At 44.8% G+C, this 18,453-nt stretch overlaps 1 protein-coding gene across 30 annotated transcripts in view; it reads right to left on the bottom strand.

Annotated features, from left to right (window-relative positions):
• Window positions 1-1,717: 1,717 nt before the first annotated feature.
• Window positions 1,718-18,453, bottom strand: part of SORBS1 (sorbin and SH3 domain containing 1) — a 235,089-nt gene continuing 218,353 nt past the window's right edge. For 14 of the 30 annotated variants that reach the window (XM_019502448.1, XM_019502446.1, XM_019502454.1 and 11 more), the window contains 6 exons: window positions 17,599-18,354; window positions 16,029-16,145; window positions 7,535-7,594; window positions 6,710-6,900; window positions 5,107-5,219; window positions 1,718-3,788 (listed from right to left, as the gene is read on the bottom strand). In XM_019502448.1, the coding sequence (XP_019357993.1) occupies window positions 3,721-3,788; window positions 5,107-5,219; window positions 6,710-6,900; window positions 7,535-7,594; window positions 16,029-16,145; window positions 17,599-18,354 (1,305 nt within the window). In that variant the 3' untranslated portion in view covers window positions 1,718-3,720. The other 16 variants (XM_019502464.1, XM_019502465.1, XM_019502469.1 and 13 more) reach the window with 6 other exon arrangements.

Here is an 18,453-nt window from a genome sequence, read left to right as displayed (position 1 = left end):
GCATAACAAGGAATAATGGCCACAACTTGTTGGAGAGTAGGTTTAGATTAGACATCCGTAAGAACTACTTCACTGTCAGGGCGGCTAGGATCTGGAACCAACTTCCAAGGGAAGTGGTGCTGGCTCCTACCCTGGGGGTCTTTAAGAAGAGGCTTGATGCCTACCTGGCTGGAGCCATTTGAGCCCAGTTTTTCTCCTGCCCAGGCAGGGGGTCGGACTTGAAGTTCTACAAGATCCCTTCCAACCCTACTTCTACGATTCGATGACTAGCTCTGCTGTATTTTTTGTTTTTCCGTATTGGTTTCCCTTTCCCTTTTATGTAAAACCATGGCAGAGCAGGAGACTTACGTGGGGGGCAGAGCCCCCACAGAACTTCCTACAGCCCCCACTCTGGAGGCAAATCCCAGCCAAGCCCCCAAGGGGGCGCATGCCCCTACAGCCCCCACCCCAGAGGTGTAGTCCAACTGGCCCCCACCAGGGATAGAGATGCCTGCAACCCCCACTGCCCCCCACCCCGAGGGGTTCCCAAGCTCCTCTCCCCACCATCAGTGACCAAGGGCAAGGGCAGTGGGAAGGGCTCTTCAGCACTCTTTCCTGCCACGGCAGGGGGTTGGACTTGATGATCTGCTCAGGTCCCTTCTGACCCTACCAACTGTGAAACATCCTCCACAGCTGGGGGTGGGAAGGGCAAGGGCCCTGCCCTCAAGCCTAGACCACCGATGCCTGAGGGGACCAGGTGCACCACACCAGCCAGCACACCCACTCAGCCTGTCCCTGGCCTTAGCTCTGGCCCCACCAATGCAGCCCCCAAACAGGGGAACCACAGCTATGCACAGGCGGTTATGGGGCAACTCACAGCCTTGGAGCCTGGACCCCCCCACTGCTGGCCCTTGCAGCTCAGGCGGCAGGGCCCCCTTTCCGGCACTCACCCACAGGCATAGGGTGAAGTGCCAGCTACCCAAGTGAGAGAACCTGCACTTTGAGACCTGGGTGCAGGCCCTGGCCCAGGTGGGAGCCCCACCCCCACAAGATTGTGGTGGCCACCACAAAAAAAGTTTTTTTTTCTTGCCTTGGAGGCTGCTGCACAAAAGTCAGTGGAGAGGGGGCTCATGGTAGAGGGCAAGTACATCCCCCTCAAACCCCTAGAAGATATGGGGCCCCAGGTGGTCCTGAGCTCCATCCCACCCCATATCCCTAATTGGGCCCTGCTCTCCCAGCTCCAAACCCTGGGGAGGATTATCTTCCTGGTGACGGCCCTCTTGCTGGGGTGCCAGCACCCCAGCCTCCACCACATGCACTCATTCCATCACTAGGTCATGAGCCAGCTGGAGGCTGAGGGATCCCTCACGATTCCTTTTCAGGGGGCCCTGGTGAGGGTGTTCTATATGCTGGGGGGCATGTGGTGCTTCCAGGGACATGCCCTGGGGCACTTGCCAGTATGCTTCAGCATCAGGGCAAAGGCCAGCCATAGAGATGCTCTGGCTGGTTACCAGAGCGTCTCTGTGGACCGAAGTAATTTTGCCCCTGTGCTGCAAATTTGCAGTGCGAAGAAGTTTTTTTTGGTTCCCACACGTGCCTCTTGCAGCTTCTCAAAGGGGTTTGAGACACTGCAAGAGGCACATGCACACTCATGTGGACACGCCCAGAGAGTCTCAGGGTCTAATACTGAAGACAACCAATGAGGGGCAGCAATACAAAAGCATACGTCTATAACAACAACTTGGAATATACTTTATTTAATAATTTGTACAAGGAACACAGTAGTAACTCAATACTTCCATTTATTAATTGTCAAACCATAATCCACTGCAATAAGAAACAAAAATAAACAAAAAAGAACTTGTGGGGTGTGTGTTTGTGTGTATAACTAAAAATGGCAAGAATAGCAGCAACAACAACAAAAAATAAACTTTTAAATGAGTTGGTTATATACAGTCAGTATCATCATGTTATTTTGCTGGATAGATTCATTTGGTGTTATCCAGTCCTAGCGACAGGTTTAAATATTGCTGCAGGTAACATGAATGCAAGTCAAAAGCAGAAAACCAAAAACTATAAATAAGGTAAGGACTAAAGATAACCCTCCCACACAAAAGTAATGGTGCTGTGTGTCATATCTGTAACCATTTTATAGCAGATACTTTGTGGTCAAACTCTTCAGGTGAACTCTTAGGTGGAATTCCTTCATTTAAATAAAAATGGAAAAAGAAAAAACAACCTCAACCTTTCATTAACTGCCTTTTTTTCTCTTTCATTCAAAGTGTTTAAATTATTTTTTTCTATACAAGGTAAGTACATTGTCTGTACAAAGTTAAATATACATATTTACAGTCAAACTTCTGAAGCACTTTGAGTCTTTTCTTCCGCTGATTTTGGCGAAAGATAAAGTTCATTTGTTTTTCAACCCAGGAGCATGGCTATTTTATCAAAACGTATTGCAAGTCATGCTAACAGTTAGTTGCAGTTACTATTAATAAATCTGTATAAAAGCATCAGCATAAAAATAGGCATTTTATATTATTAAATACGGCTTATGACAAAATAGCAATCTAAACCTTTGCTATTTGTACTATAGCTGTTGGAAGCAGAGTCTGATGCAACAGGTTCTGTTTATGCTTTTTTTTTTAACAAAATTTCTATCAAAAAGAGCATTCATTTTTGACTTACAGACAAGTATATGGGCAATCCATGTTTTTCAAAGTAGTACAAATATATGCAGCTGGTAAAAGCTGTGTAAGTGCAGCTTACAAATTGGCTTGACTTTCTTGTTTCATTAGGAGGCAGCCAAAATGTCTTAATTTATTCAAGACCCACCATCAAAACCATAACCAAAAAAAGAAAAAAGGCACACATTAATATTTTGCTAGCATCTATCTGGATTTTTAAGGTAGAACACCAGGAAGAAATGACATCTTCATTGCAAAGGGTACACTTCAAAAGGTGTCATCAGGGCCAACAATTTTGAAAAAATAATTATGGCCATGGTTGTTGCAAATAAGATTTGTACCTGAAATTTCAATTACTTGTGCAGACAACTGTAGAAAATACAACCCTACTGGGTTTTGTGCAGTGTTTTTTTCTTTTTCTGTTTTTGGCCTATTCCTCTGGATTAAACTACCAATTCAAAGCTCTCTGCATGATACAGTGCCCTGTAGACTAACCACAAAAAGCTGTCTGACAGCTCTGCCTGCTGAAGTGCACGTCAGGAGGAAAGAGTGTAGAATTAAAGTAGGAAGCAGAGGGAAATAACCTGTTGGATGGGGGTGCCCTTATTACGGGAGGAGGGTACCTTGATATTGGAGAAGATCCCCTTACCCAATCGTAGAAGGGAAGCAGTTGAAGGGTGGTGAGTTACCTATTCCATCCTGCTGCTGTCCTCAGTTCTGTCTTAGAGCTAAGTACTCACTCAATAAAAAAGCCTATGAAAACTAAGATTATCATCAGAACTCTTGGAGGGGAAGGGGGAATATACAAAGGCAGCACTGTAAACTAGAAACATTGTCTCTTCTTCAGCAAATATGTCATTTAAGCCCTGCCTCAGTAGAACCAGGGCTGCACATTCAACGCAATACTGTATGTACCACATAACCACATCCCACTTACACTTCTCATCTCCTGTCTATTACATTCAAAATTATCTGATTTCATAGGTTGTTGCTATTTATATGTTGTCTGTAAACAAAACACCTAACAACCATTTACTGCAGTTTTAGGATTGCTTTACAAATACAGAAGTTTCACATAGTTGCCTGGGAAAGTGCCAAACTGCCTTGTCCTCCTGGATGTACCTGTTGGGAAAGGAAACAGGAGTTAGCAGGCATTAAATAAGATACATCAGGATGTGTCCCCCTTCTCCTACCAATCCCTCCTCTATTCTCATGGATAACCAATTTCCTCTTCAGCTATCCTGCTGAAACTTAACTTGTTCAGACTCAGCTCTCTGAGGTTTGGGAATTGTGTATAACATACAATGTGATGCTGAGGCTATATAAATGCCTTATAATAATTTGAGATGGGTGAAATTTTTTCTTTCAGACTTATCTTGGACTCAAAGTGCACTTTCAAGCTTTTTTCAAATTACTTCGGGATTTTTTTTTAACATTTTGTATTTTTTGTTGAAAACAGAAAATAGTATTCTAGAAATTTTGACTATCCAGAATGTTGGGTTTTCCTCCATTTTCCCCCTTTTTGCTAACACACTCAAGGGGATGAGAAGTCAGGGATCTTTTCCTCCTTTTCCCTCCTTTCCCCCCCCCCCCGCTTTTTTTTTTTCTCATTTGCCACTTTTTGAAACACATCAAAGCTTCCCTGATTTTGGAAAAGTTATGGATTAGCCGAAGGGTAATTGGAACTCTGCAATTCTGCTACCTTTCTGAAACTGGGAAAGGTTTGGATAAGTTCCAGAGCAGCAAAAGGAAAATGAACAAGAGTCAGTGGAAAAATCCCAGGTCCCGAGACATAATTTTTATATATTGCTCTGAGTGGGTGCATCTACACACGTGTTTTACTATGGAGTTGAATAATTAGTTCCACAGTAAAGCACCACTGTCTATACATACACCAGTACTAGGGCGCAGTAAATTAATTAACTCCACTGTCAGGGACAGTACTATCTTATGGCAGAGTAATTAAGTATGACAAAACACACGTGTAGATGGTGACAGGGACTGGCTGGGGCAAAAGGGTGCTAAAGTGCAGGGGATGCCTGCTACACAGCTCCTCATTTTAGCACTCCTGTGCCCCAGCCAGCCCTCCCACCACCTGATGCCACCACCCAGAGCCCAGAGCTGACCCCCCTGAGCCTGCTGCTAGACCAGGGCTGCTCCACGCCAGCTCAAAGTACTACTGTCCTGGGTGGGTGCACACGTAGACACTGTGCCCCAGAGCAGTTAACTCCAGTGCAAACTGTGCCAGAATTTATTCCATTGCCTTAATTTCATATGTAGATGCACCAAGTAAGAACAGAAGGCAAAAAGGGGAAAGAAAAACTTTTATGGACATTTTTCTCCATTTTGAACCCTGCAAAATAGAAACAAATTCCTCTTTTTTGCAAAGCTGATTTTCTGATATTCAGGCAATTCTCATGATGTTATTAATAGCCCTTACCCACAAACCAGCCATCATCACACTTCTCCATGACATCCACAATATCCCCATCCCTTAGCTCTAGCTCATCATCATTCTGTGGCGTATAGCTGTAGAGGGCTTGGTAGCTAACTCTAAAACAAGAAAGAGGAAGAGGTGCTGTAAATTATGTGCTGCTGTTCCCCGACATCCATGCAACAACCTGTCTTTAAAATATGAATGGTATCATACAGGAGCACCAGATTTGTCAAGTACACATAGCATTTAAAAAATAACAATATATACCTCTTCTATTTTACATTATGGTTCCAAAATCAACTGCAAACTACCTGTGTTGCTAAAGGAGGGTGAGGTATGGATGCAGTCCATAGTAAAGTGTGTTGTGCATCTGCACTGTACCAAGAACATCCTAGGGAAACAACCATGAATTACCAATCCCAGAAAGAGAGGTAATAAGTGAGCTGTCCAACCCACACCCATGTGCCTGCCTCCATAGTCAGAGGTACCCTTACTTTGGTGCAGAATGGTAATTCTATTCCTTTGCCCAAGCATGTAGTTCAAAGGAAGTTCTAGATCACACTAACTGTATTAGCTGCTTACAGATGTGGAAACCACCCCCACCAAATCCTCGAAAATGGCACTTTACTTTATACTCTGTGCATTCCCATGCCGAGCCCAACACGTGCCAGAAGAGGCAGCACGTTAGGGGCACCCGGCTTTCCTAATCTCTGTAGAGACTGGGCACTTTAGTGGGGCTTTTTTGGTACTTGTATCTAATAGTCGACTGAATAGGCTCTAGCTAAAAATGCCAAAAAGCCCTGCTAAAGTGCCCAATTTTTACAGACATTGCAGCCTCAGATACTTAGTGTTGGGATCTCTGGAGTGGTAACCTGACTCAGATCCTGGGCATGTATTAATTTGTAGCAACACCCACTTACCAGCAGCATTTATCTTGGGAACATTTTTTATACCATGTATTCAGATGCCACTCCCTATAACAGCACCAACCGCTTAGGAGCAACATAGTACTGATGTGTTACTAACAGCTACTGACTATATAGGTGCGCATTTACCCTATGCTAATGAATCTCCAGGTACTCTACTGTACTCTGCTTCCCTAATAGAGAACGTTTCTTTCTCCATGAAATGACACAACAGGCCTGACTCTCTGCTGCTTTGCTACTGTGTTGTCATTTACACTTGTAGAAAATTGCACCCAATCTAGCCCAGTTTAAATAGCATCACAATGGGCAAGGCAGTGAAGAATTAGAGCCTGGGACCACAAACCCAATGACAGATTTTCCCCTTTCATCCATACACATAAAACAAGAGTTCAAGCTTCAGAAAGTCATGATACAGCACTAACAAGCCAAGTTATCCAAAAGCACAAATCAAGACCTCAGTGAAGCCCCAGTTGCGATTCAGAGTCTGTTGTGCTTAGACCAGTATAAATACAAGGCTCTGGTTTTCAGCCCTCTCACTGCAACAGCAAAAGCTGGAAATATTTTTTCCTTGAAAGCTAGTGGTCTCATATCCACAGATAGCACATGAAGAAAAACACCAAGGCAACCCTGACACAGGCTAAACCAGGTCCCTGATAGAGCTGATAGCCTGAGAAACTTACATGTCTCGTGGTGTTTGACTCCTGTCAGGGCTGGCTCCTTGCTGCTGTGCTTGAGGTTGCTGAGAAATGATTAGAGATGGTTTATTGTCATTAGAGGTGACCTTGTGGCGAGAGTCAAGAGGCTGAGAAATAGTACTGCAGTAATGAACAGACTTTTCTGCAATGTTTATGATCTCATTGCAAACTGCTTCCTGCGTGGTAGGCAGCATTGACATCCAAGAAACACCCATAGAACAGTCAACAAGGGGGAAGGGAAAGGGAAAAAAGACAGGAAGAGATGGGACAATCCAGATGCAGCACATAAGTCCAGTAAAACAACAGAGTTGTAGATCCAGGTATATATCCAGGTAGTGGAGTGCAGAAGGGATCCAGGTTGTAAGCATGGAAAAACAGGCAAGATACAGAAGAATTTGGTATTTAGTTTGAAGATTTGTCAAAAAGCAGCAGCATTAGAGGTTGCAATTAGTTAGCAGTGGCACCATCACAGACTCTAGTCTACCAATCCAAGAGTGCCAATTGGCACTCTCCAGTCATGCACTATGCATTTAACTCTAAGTCAACTACACCAACTCCTTGTTGGCTCTGGTAGCTGTTCTAAGTGCTAAATTCTAGTTCTCCGTTACAAATACGTTGATTTATATACACACACACACAGACACACACACACACACACACACAGACACACACACACACAGACACACACACAGACACGTATATATATTATAACTAAAAAAGCAGTTGGCACTTTTAAACTCTACTGAGACGTTACCATCTATGATCAGAGAGGCTATATGACTACGCATCTTATTTAAACAACAGCCTTACCACATAGCTCTTTTCAGACTCTGTGAGATCTGGTCCTGCTCTCAATGAATGATGAGAAGGCTGTGTGATCACCAAGCAAATTATAAGGAAGACATTTTAGCAGATGTTATATTGGTCAGAATTAAAAGAAAAAAAAAAAACCATGGTGCACAGACAACAGAGTAAAACAAAAAACACCCGCCACCGCTAGATTCACACGAGATTTTTCCAATGGGGGATGCCAAGACTACAGCAATGCAATTGCAATGCAGCACAGAGTGCTACAAAGGGAAAGGCAATGGCAAAACACAAGGAAAAGGGTTGGAGCAGCAGATAGGGTGGGCGAGATGAAAAGTTAGAGACACAGCTAGAGTTGCGGAAGGTGAACGGTGTTGCATTGCATTCCTGTAGGGAAAAAAAGAACATGGACAGAAAGCACAAGTTTCAGACCATCAGACTCAAAGGCCAATGACCACAATGAAAGGAAACATTGTCATTATTTCTTGAAAGGCCCCTGATGATATCTGGGACAAGACAAAAAAAAAAAAAAAGCCAGCTGGCCTCCCACCAAGGATTAGACTAATTCCTTAGATGGTGCAATGCAAACTAGTTCAGTTGAAGTTACTCCAGTTGCACCAGGCAAGGATCTGATATGCTACACTAATTCTATGAACAAATCAACCTTTTGGTGGGACTTGTTCTTCAGAACAGAGGCAACCCTGAACTAAAACTGCAGTAGAGCTTCAGGGCCTTTCTGAAATCTTCCACAAGAACTAATTTGAACCTTCTTCCTCTCACCCATGTCCTAGTTGAGAACCATCCCTCCCATATGCCCCAAGTCATTGTCAAGCTCATCCAGAGAACTCCCAGGTCTCCCGGCTCACTTGGAGGGTCTCAAAAGCACAACCAGTCGGCAGACGATTACCAACAAAAAAGCAAATCCACAAATATATTTTGTGGCCTGATACTGCACTGTGCATGCCCCCTGGGAGTGCTGTATGTATAGGAAGTGCCCTCTGGAGTTTATTACTATAATCTGCACTATGCATGGACAATGTGGGTTGGGTATAAGACACGTTGCTCTGCTGTAAATATTCAGTAGAGCCAACATCTTGTCTGGCGAGTCCAAAAAAGCCCATTTTGTGTTCTCTCACCTGGGAAGTTTTTGTTGTCATTAATTTCTGTGCCCCTTCTACCCTGCCAGGCTTTGTAAGGACCAGGATGTACTACAATCTCAGATGAGACACAGGAAACCAAGAACCTCAGACAGGTTCACAAGATTTTTTGCCCACATCTGTGCATTCAGGAGGCTTAGATGAATTCCTCCACAGTGCACTCTCACTGGTATATGATGGACATGTTTGGCCTTGAAGCTTCTATGAACCCGAGCTCCAGTCCTTGGGAGGTTCATTCAGCATGCTGTTAGACACAATGGGCATGTCTATGCCAGGCTGGGAAGTGCGGGGGAGAGTTGCCATGAAAACAAGCCCCGCCCACTCAGTGTTCCATGTACAAAAAGCATCAGGAAGTGGCTGGCTAGATGGATGAGACCCCTGCTTGTTTTTATGGAAGGGCTCACTAGCACTGCCCAGGATGGCAAGGCACAACCCAAACACTTCTCAGTAACCCTGACAAGCAGTGGCCACCCAACCCCTAACAATGACAGACATATTCCCTGGTCCAGGGGTTGTCAACTGGGGATACGCGTACCCCTGGGGGTACTTCAAAAGGTCTCAGGTGTATGCAGGGGAAGGCAGGGATGGAGCACCGCCCCCCATGCCACCACCTCACAGGAGCAGCCCGGGACAGGGTGAGAGCAGGGTTGCACAGACGCTGCACTGCTGCTACTTGCCATGTCCCCACTCTACATCCGGCTGCTCACCACCCCCACGCCCCCAACGTCTGGCCACTCACAACTCCTGCCCCAGGGGTACATTTATTAAAAAGGGGTCTGCCGGGGCTACACTTATTTAAAAAGGTTGAAAACCTCTGCCCTGGTCAATCCACACCTCTGGAGTCTAGTCCTTACTTTCTCCATTTTTTTTCACTAAGATACTGTAACTACATTTCCATAGAGAGAAAATAGAAAGTAATTTGGATGGGTTTACCACAATGGGATTAAAGTTTATGGCATTTACTAAGGAGTCTGAAATCATTGCAAGACTTTTGGAAGTCCTTCCTGCATGGCCTTCAGTCCTGAAAGGCTAGTGGGATGATTACAAATTCACAATTAATATTGTGCAAAGGAATTAGATATAGTACTTCAAACTCAAAAAACTAGTGCTCTCCCAGGAGGGAGACAATGGCTAATAGGAACAATGCCCAGGGACCAGCGATGCAGGATATTCTCCATCTCTTTCTGTTGGTCATGATAAAAATAAATGCACAATGACACAGGTGTCAAATGGACAAATCTGCCCAGCAGGGGTTGGGAGTTTTGCAGGGAATATTTTTTAAAAAGAGTAAGATTTTGTGGAACTAAACTATTTTTTAAATAAAACAACAAAGCCATAGGGGAGAAACCAGCATGTCAAAAGAACATCATGTGCATCAGTACTGATCATACTTTGAGTGACTGCACAGCTAAGTCAAAAGGGAGATTGGGGCAACCGCTCAGATTGGGTGCAACATTAAATCTGTAAAATAGATTTCATGCAGAAACTGTTCCACCTCCACTTGGGTTTAAAATAAACATAGCACTCTATTAGGAACAGTCCACGTAAAAGAGGCCATTCATGATGCTAAATAGGGGTGTGTGAAACAGGCCATATTTGATTCAGATTCAGCCCAAATCGGGGGACAGTGATTCCATTTGTTGATTCAGATCACTGTCCCAATTCAATTCAGCCAAATCCAAATCTGAAGATTCAATGCTGATTTGGAGAATCAGCGATTTGGCTTGAAATGTTTTTTCTACATACCTTGAGGTACCAGGGGCAGCGCGTGAATGCTGAGATGCTGGGGCAGATGGAGCATCCCACAGAAGTGCAGCCCCCCCACAGTCCTCAGGCTCAGTGATCAGCCACAGTAGGACCCTGGGTGCCCCCTCTCCAACCCAGGAGACACCAGTCGCTGAGCTGGGGGGAGGTCCCCTGCACACTCCCTGGCAGACCTGGAAGTGGACCAGAAGTGCTTCTGGTCCACTTCCGGATCCGCTGCCAACTGTGCTGGGGACCCTTCCACGTTCCCATGGGATGCTCCATCCACCCCACCATCTCAGTATTCACAAGCCACCTGGTACCTTGAGGTACGCAGAAAAAAACATTTAAAGCTGTGTCTGTTCGAATCAGCAAGTCTCTCCGAATCGATTTGAGGGTTCCAATTCAATTTGGAAAGATTAAAGAGTCTCCCGATTTGAATTCGGAGATTCGGCCGCCAAAATTGGGCCGAATTTCCACTGAATCAAATCAGCAACTGAAACTTCACACAGCCCTGATGCTAAGTGCTCAATCCCCAGGTCAACAAAGCACCTAAGTAACCACTAACTTAACAGCACTTCATGCCATTGTGGACAGGGATAAATTTAAGTACATGCTTAAGGTTAAGGGTGGACCTCAGTGCTTTGCTGAATCAGGACTTTGCTTAGCAACTTCCTCACATCTTCAAAGCACAATCCAAACATTGCCTAATTGATCTAATGGATGCTGCCTACCTTTGATCCCCACATTGCATGCAGTTGGAGGCCCAGATACAAGTAATTTTACAGCTCTGTCATCATGCCAGAGGGTGAGAGTGGGGGAGAGGAAGGATTGCAATATTAGTCTGGGTATGCACTGAGTTCAATTTTTCTTGTTAGAATAAAAGACTATGGGTGGGATTTGCAATAACTTATCTCTGCTCCCTCTAATGTTAGTTAACCTCAGAATTTTTAATTAACAAAAAATTTGCTTGATAAATAAAAGATTTTTTCCAGCTTCCTCCCCTTTCCTTTCAGGTGGGAGTTAATGAACTGCATGAGCAAAGGACAGTGTTTTAGCAAAACAGACAGACAGATATCTGGTATCATTCCAAACAAAACAGCACATCAGCAATGATACAGCTAAATGCAAATGGACAGTCATGAATGTAGAGGTGATTCTCCCAAGTCAGCAATAAAGTGGAGGGAAAAAAACCCAACAAACTGGACAAATACCACCCCTCCTGGAAAGGAGATTACACGACTCATCTCACAAAGGATGCTGAAAAGGCTATAAAGCAGTGAAGGACAAGGCCTACTCAAAGGCCTTTTAAAGTCAATGGAAAGACTTCCACAGGGTTTGGACCAGGCCCTACAACTTCATCTATGGTAGAACTTTTCCCTCTACTTTTACATGTGACCTTGGAACAGCAGCTGCTGGCAATGTCATTGCAATGTTGTATAGTCCTGCTCTGAGCAGGGATTACATCAATGGGGCTCAGCCTATGGCGTATGGGCCAAAACCAGTCTCTGAAGTGACTGAACACAGCTCACAGCACAAGGCGATCAGTGACAAGGAGCTTGGCCCAGAGTTTTCCCTTCCCTGTGGCCTTTCCTGCACTCTCTCCTCTAAGACAGGGACATACACTGCTTATTCCCTCCCTCCTTTCTCTCTTCTCTGCTCCCCTACGACAGGTGCTTTCTCCCCACTCCTACCCTCTCCCCATCCCTCTCACATTGGCAGCCATCTCCCATCCTTCCTCCCTCCCCCACAAGAGGGAAGTGGTGGCCTGCAGCGAGGGTGCAAATGGGTCACAAGCATCCAGCTGGCACTCTAAAAGACTGATGCACTGGATTAAATCATGCACTGTCTAGGGGCCATGAGGAGACTTGCCTGCACTAATTTCCCCTGCTGCCATTGCCAGTGGTTATCAGGAAGAGAGGGAAATCTAGGGGAAACAAATCCTAGAGCAGACATGTTAGTAGGTTACAAATAAAACCTAAGGGCATTGTTCTGAGGCCTGTCGGGGCTCAGTTCTCAGTCAGTGCACAGCTTCTTCTATGGCTGTCTTCCTTCTGCTGAAGTGAACAACTCCCTTGCACGAGATTCCATTCACACACAAAGGTGCGTCCCCACTCCCAGACTGGGACGTATTGGACGGATCTGAATTTACCTTAAGGAGAAACTGGCTCATCCCATGAGGCAGATTAGAGGTAAATACTGAAATCTGACTTGTTGAAGAGGAGGAAAGGTCCCAGGTCACATGGAAAGTCAGTAGCAGAGCCAGGACTGGAAGCCACTCTCCTGAGTCCTACCCCAGGGCCTTTGCTGCTCATCCAAATCCATTAGCAGCTCCTGATGTTTTTGGTAAAACAGCCTCCAATTCCTACCTACTCTTCCCCCTTATCTACACTGAGCGTTCACTTTGTTTCTCCCATTGTGCTGTATGTCAGATTGGCTGTGTAAAATGCGATTAAAGCAACAAGATCCAGTCTTCCATGCTGCAACACAGAGCCTATGCTGTGACCTCCTGGCAGGGTTAGTTCACTTGGTTTGGTGAACTCCTGTAGCCTGGCTACAGGCAGGAAATAGAAGAAAAAAACTCAGAGGAGATACTATCTTAAAATGATCATTCTCGTTATCCATTACTCTATGGAGCCCACTTGTCCAATTAGAAGAAACAACAGGGAACCGCTAATTAATAAAAAAGGCCAAATTCTTTGAAATTACTTATTTTTCTATTTTTATTTACATATACACTTTATTAGGATATGAGGACTAGAAATAGGAGTGACTGAATCTCAGTCTGAACCACTCCAGAGTGAAGAAATCTGACATTTGGAATGAAACTGAAGTCAAAACTCTGTCACTGGGGCCTGTTTTTAGAACGAGCCCCACTGAAACTCCAAACGGGAAAATACTGGGGATGAACAAGCAGGGTCAAAAATCAAGACAGAAGCCAGAATCTGAATTCTGTGGCTCAGCTTCACCTCTAAAAAGTACATTTAGCAAAAAACAAAAACAAAACAAAAAACCCAACCAAAACAGGAGGCCAAAGTTTCCAAAAGCATGCTATGTTGGTGCTTGCAATTCTACTTTTGCAAATATGGTCTCCAAAAGCTACTCAAGCTCAGAGGACAGACTGAACTTGTGATAAAGTACAATTGTCTGATGCTGATAAGGCATAATTTTAATTTGATCCTGAATACAATATCATAGCTGTCAGAGCACAGGAAATAAATACTTGGGCTAGGTTTTTAACTCTGTGAAAGGGCAGTGAAGTCATCATGATACAAAACTAATTAAAATAGAACAAGATTCAGAACTTAGTCTGAAAATATATCCTAAGGGTCAGCATTTTATTTTTGTTCTTTTCAGCATTCACCCAAGACAAGTGTCCTCCAGGACTATGTGAATTAAGCATCAGGAATAAACACAAACCTACAGGGATTTTTCTACAGTAAGTAGAGACAAATGAACCAGTGTCCCTCAGCACTTTGAACCTATTTCTGAAGAGATGGAGGATGGATTTGGGAAGTTGTGGCCTAATCTCTAAAGGACTCTCTCTGTCCTGACTTTTGCTTGACTTCAGGCTAACACAGCTAACTACTTATCTCTAGTTAATGGAAGTTTGTGATTGTTCCTGGGTGATGGAAGACACAAAACTGAGGGAAGGAAAGTGTTCATGCACAACTCCACAGATCACCCTAAAAGAGCAGCCGATTGCTTAAACAATTAAAATTACATTAATTTAAACGATTTAAACAATTAAATTAAATTAAACAATTTAAAATGGCAACAGTGTTCCAGATTCACCCTCTATCTGAAAATTCTTGATCTAATTTTGCTGGGTCAAAACCAATATTGTTTTCCAATACACAGCACTACAAACTCAGCCTAATCCCTGCAAGTTATTTCTCCTTCTTATACTGCCACTTAGCGGATCTTGGCTGAAAGTACTCAAGGTGTATAAATTAGGGCTGCGTGAAGCTTTGGTCCCCGATTCAATTCGGTGAGATTCGGCCCGATTCGGTGGCCGAATCTTCAAATTCAAATCGAATCAAAGGACCCTTTAATATCTCCAAATAGAATCAGAACCCTCTGAATCGATTCAGAAAAATTCAGCAATTTGGACATAGAGACAGCTTTAAATGTTTTTTCTACATACCTCCAGGTAGCAGGGGCTTGTGAGTGTTGCAATGGTGGGGCACATGGAGTGAACCACCAGAGCACGGGCAGAAAGGAGTCCCCAGCACACACCGCAGCAGACCCAGAAGTGGACCAGAAGCACCTCTGGTCCAATTCTGGGTCTGCTGGGGAGAGTGCATGTCAGGGCCCCCCCATGCACCCCCTTCCCCCGGCTCAAACTGGTGCCTCCTGGGTCTGGGGGGGCATCCAGGGTCTCCCTGCAGCTGATCACCGAGCTGGGGGTCGTGGGCCACCCCCACAATACACTCCCTGGTGGACCCAAAAGTTCACCAGGGAGTGCGCTGGGGAGCCCCCCGTGCTCCTGTGGTATGCTCCATCCGCCTCAGCATTGCAGCATTCACGAGTTCTGCCTGGTACCTCGAGGAATGTAGAAAAAACATTTAAAGCTGTGTCTATGTCCGAATGGCCGATTCTCTGAATCAGCACTGAATCTTCAGATTTGGATCTGTCCGAATCGAATTGGGGACAGCGAGCCAAATCAACTAATCAAATCACTGTCCCTGATTTGGGCCGAATCTAAATCTGAATCGAATAGGGCCTGGTTCGCACACCCCTAGTATAAATAGCCTAGATGACTGACTTCAGTCCTGGGCCAGTGTCAGCAGTGAGGTGCTGTCAGCTATTACATCATACATCAATGCTTATTCTTTTTGTAACGCTCAAAGCTTCATGGGAGAGGGTGTGCTCTAAATTCCAAAGAAACCAATGAAAAGCTGTGGATGCACATTAGCATCTATGCCAGAAAAAACTCTCCCCTCACTACACAAAATCTCCAAATTTCTCGTGTGCTGCCCTACAGATTTGGGTCAGATTCTAAACTCTTCATCCAAACGTGCACAAAGGCCATTCCCCAAACTTGAAGCTACCTCCACGCTAAATTATGATCCAATATTTGCAGCTTTCTAATAAGCCGAATCAAAACTCCAGATCCTAAAAAGCCCCAAACTTTGGGGCATCCAAGCCTGAGCTCTCAACTCTGAAGCTCTTAGTAATGAGAATGCTGATCTTGCTGGTGGCTGAACACGTGCAGCTCCCAGTAAAGTTAATGGAAGCTTCAGGTATTCAAGACCATGTCCTCTTAGCATTTGGAAGTGCCACATATGACCTCAGTTAGTACTTTAAACGCATATAGTGCTACGTCTCCAACTGGCATCAATTGGTATAACACCAGTTTTTTTAAACACAGCTATGCTGATTTACTGCTGTTGAGGATTCTCCCCGCCTCCCTGTAAACCCTTGCCCTTCTCTGTTGCCTGGGACTTGAAATAAATAATACTCATGCTCTATGAAACCCAGTGGATGCACACCACCTGTGGAATCAACATATGGAGACAGATAAACAACAAACCAATGACAATAGCATGGAAACATCCAAAAGCAGGAGAAAAATTATCAGCAACAATGGTTACCTGTGGCTTATTGACCTTGCGTGCAAGTCTGGGAGGTGGTTGTGTTGGGACAGCAGAGGAAGAGAGGGCAGAGGAAGAGAGAGAAGCAGACGAAGAGAATGCGTTTGTGTCAGCAGTCTTTTAAAGGAAAGAAAAGTTGGTCAGCTACACAAGTGATCTCCTTTCAGAGCCGTTGCTACCGTCTCTTGTAACACCATCCATTATATAGGGCTAAACAGGGTGCAGACACTGCAAACTTAATGAACTCCATGCAAGGACAGATGCATCTTCCTAGCTTAGCATTCTGTGTTCACTGCTCGAGTGCATCTTAAACATGCAGAAAGTTAAGTCTACAAACCAGCCACTGAAAATATGGACAGATAATAGTATAATTTTGTGATACTTTGGGTACAAACTGGTTTAGTTTCATATCAGTCAATTTCATATTAATCATCATACAATTTTGTAGCATGACAGTCCTCCAACCCTGCCTTTTTTAATATTGGCCTAGATGTTATCCTCCACCAATCACTGCACTGTAGAAAGAGTGGGGGAATAAGTCTGGTTACAGAGCTGGTTATAATGCCCTGATTCTAAAGCCACTTTGACCCCTGACCTGGGACAGAGTGAGAGGGAGTGAGCATATGCTGCTAACTTACTCTAGTTGGCTATCAGCTCCATGAAACCACTGACACAGCTGAGGGAAGGCAAAGCAGAGCGCATTGCCTCTGTCAAAATGGGCAACTGGGGTAAAAGCCAGCTACTCCATCTCATACCCTTCTGACCCTTAATCTATGAATCTATACCATCTGAGAGCTCCACAGAGGCTCTAATCTCAATGCAGAGGACAGATCGCTCTTCAGCCAGAAATACTATTTTAAAGAAATAACTGAATCACTCTTGGGAGTGAACAGTGCTCAGTGGGAGTCTGATTTGCACTGAGGTCATCTCACAGCAGTCTGGCACTAAAGCTGTTTGACAGTGGGTGAAACTGTTTACATAGTAAAAATAAGAACCAGGCCCGTTGATTTTGCACTGGTTGTACAAACTCGAATTAAAATCAGTTTAAGGTTTTCACAAACCTCAAACTCCATTAGGTTCACTCATCCTTTATTTTTCATGGATGAGAGCAGCATCTGCTATTACAAATGCTAGGACCCTGAATCCCCATTCTTCAGGGCCTGATCACCAACTGGGGACAGGAAGGAACTGCCATATTCCATAGGATTTTACAGTGAGGTTAACTGCATGCAGACAGGACTTCTTCAGCTCATCTGGTAATGGACATGCTTCCATGCCAGCTCCTTACTAGGTGAGGTTGGGTCATGTGGACAGAGAAGTCCCATGCCTTTTATTGTGCTAAAATACATCTTCCTAGATCATCCCTAAACCTATTTCTAGGACTTTTCTACCCAATGTTTTCTGGAGATACTACTCCTACCTGCCACAGTCAAGCTATGGGAGATGCTCTCAGGGTCCAGAAAGGAGCAATGATCACTACTAGCTCTGACTAGCTGAACAGGAATTTGAGTGCACACACACGCACACAAAGGTAGGGTTTCAAAGCAGCACACACATGCAACATAAGTACCTTTTTTACCCCGCTTTGCATCTCTTTCATTTCACCACCTTTCCTCACACTTCTTTTCTCAGTGTTATTTCCCTGTACAATAGCCATTAGATCCTGACATGACTGGCTCTCCTCAAAGGAACCAGGGGGCCTCTTCTCAGGGCTCATGAACATATCTAACTCTGAGGGTTTCAGACACCCCTGAAGAGAGGTTTCAGGAGGGACACTGGAGCGTCTGTCTGGCTCCTTCTGTTCCTTCCTTTCACTGCTGCTGAAGCCTTCTCTATTCTTTTGCAGCTTGGCTTGGATGCCAATGACATCACTGAGCTCCGAGAGGAAACTATTGGGGCTCCCAACAGTGGCACTAGGGTAGTTACAGTTACACGTGTTCGGAGAAGGGGAGCCAACAAATTTTTCTTCACTTTGCGGAGTGGCATGATTGAAGCTGCGAGCAGAAGACTGTGGTCTGGACGGGTAAGATGGCAATGGAGATATGATGGACCTGGGAGTTGAGGAGCCGGAGAGATTAGAATGGTGAAGGCTGACTGAGGGGGAAGGGCTGGACAAAGCAGAAGGAGTGCGACAGCCAATGTGACTGAGGCAGGCTTCAGGCAGAGGAGGCAATGGAGGGGTTATGGCAGGAGTGCTGCTAGGAGACACTCCTATGGTCAGGGAAATCCACTCGGATGTGACTGCCTGCACCTCTGGAGACAGGGCGTGGCGTGGGAAAGGCAAAGGCGGAGGAGTTGGTGTGTGCAGCAGCTCAGAGCTGTGAAACTTGAAGGAAACAAAAGAAGAGAAGGAAGAAATAAGCAAAATAAAAACAAACATAAGAAACATACAAAACGATCAACTGAAACTGAAATGGGGAGAGAG

This window comes from Gavialis gangeticus, unplaced genomic scaffold (genome assembly GCF_001723915.1).
Source record: "Gavialis gangeticus isolate Ggan-Ray unplaced genomic scaffold, GavGan_comp1, whole genome shotgun sequence".
NCBI lineage: Eukaryota > Metazoa > Chordata > Crocodylia > Gavialidae > Gavialis > Gavialis gangeticus.
Note: the sequence above shows the minus strand (reverse complement) of the source record. Positions and strands in the feature narration are given on the sequence as shown.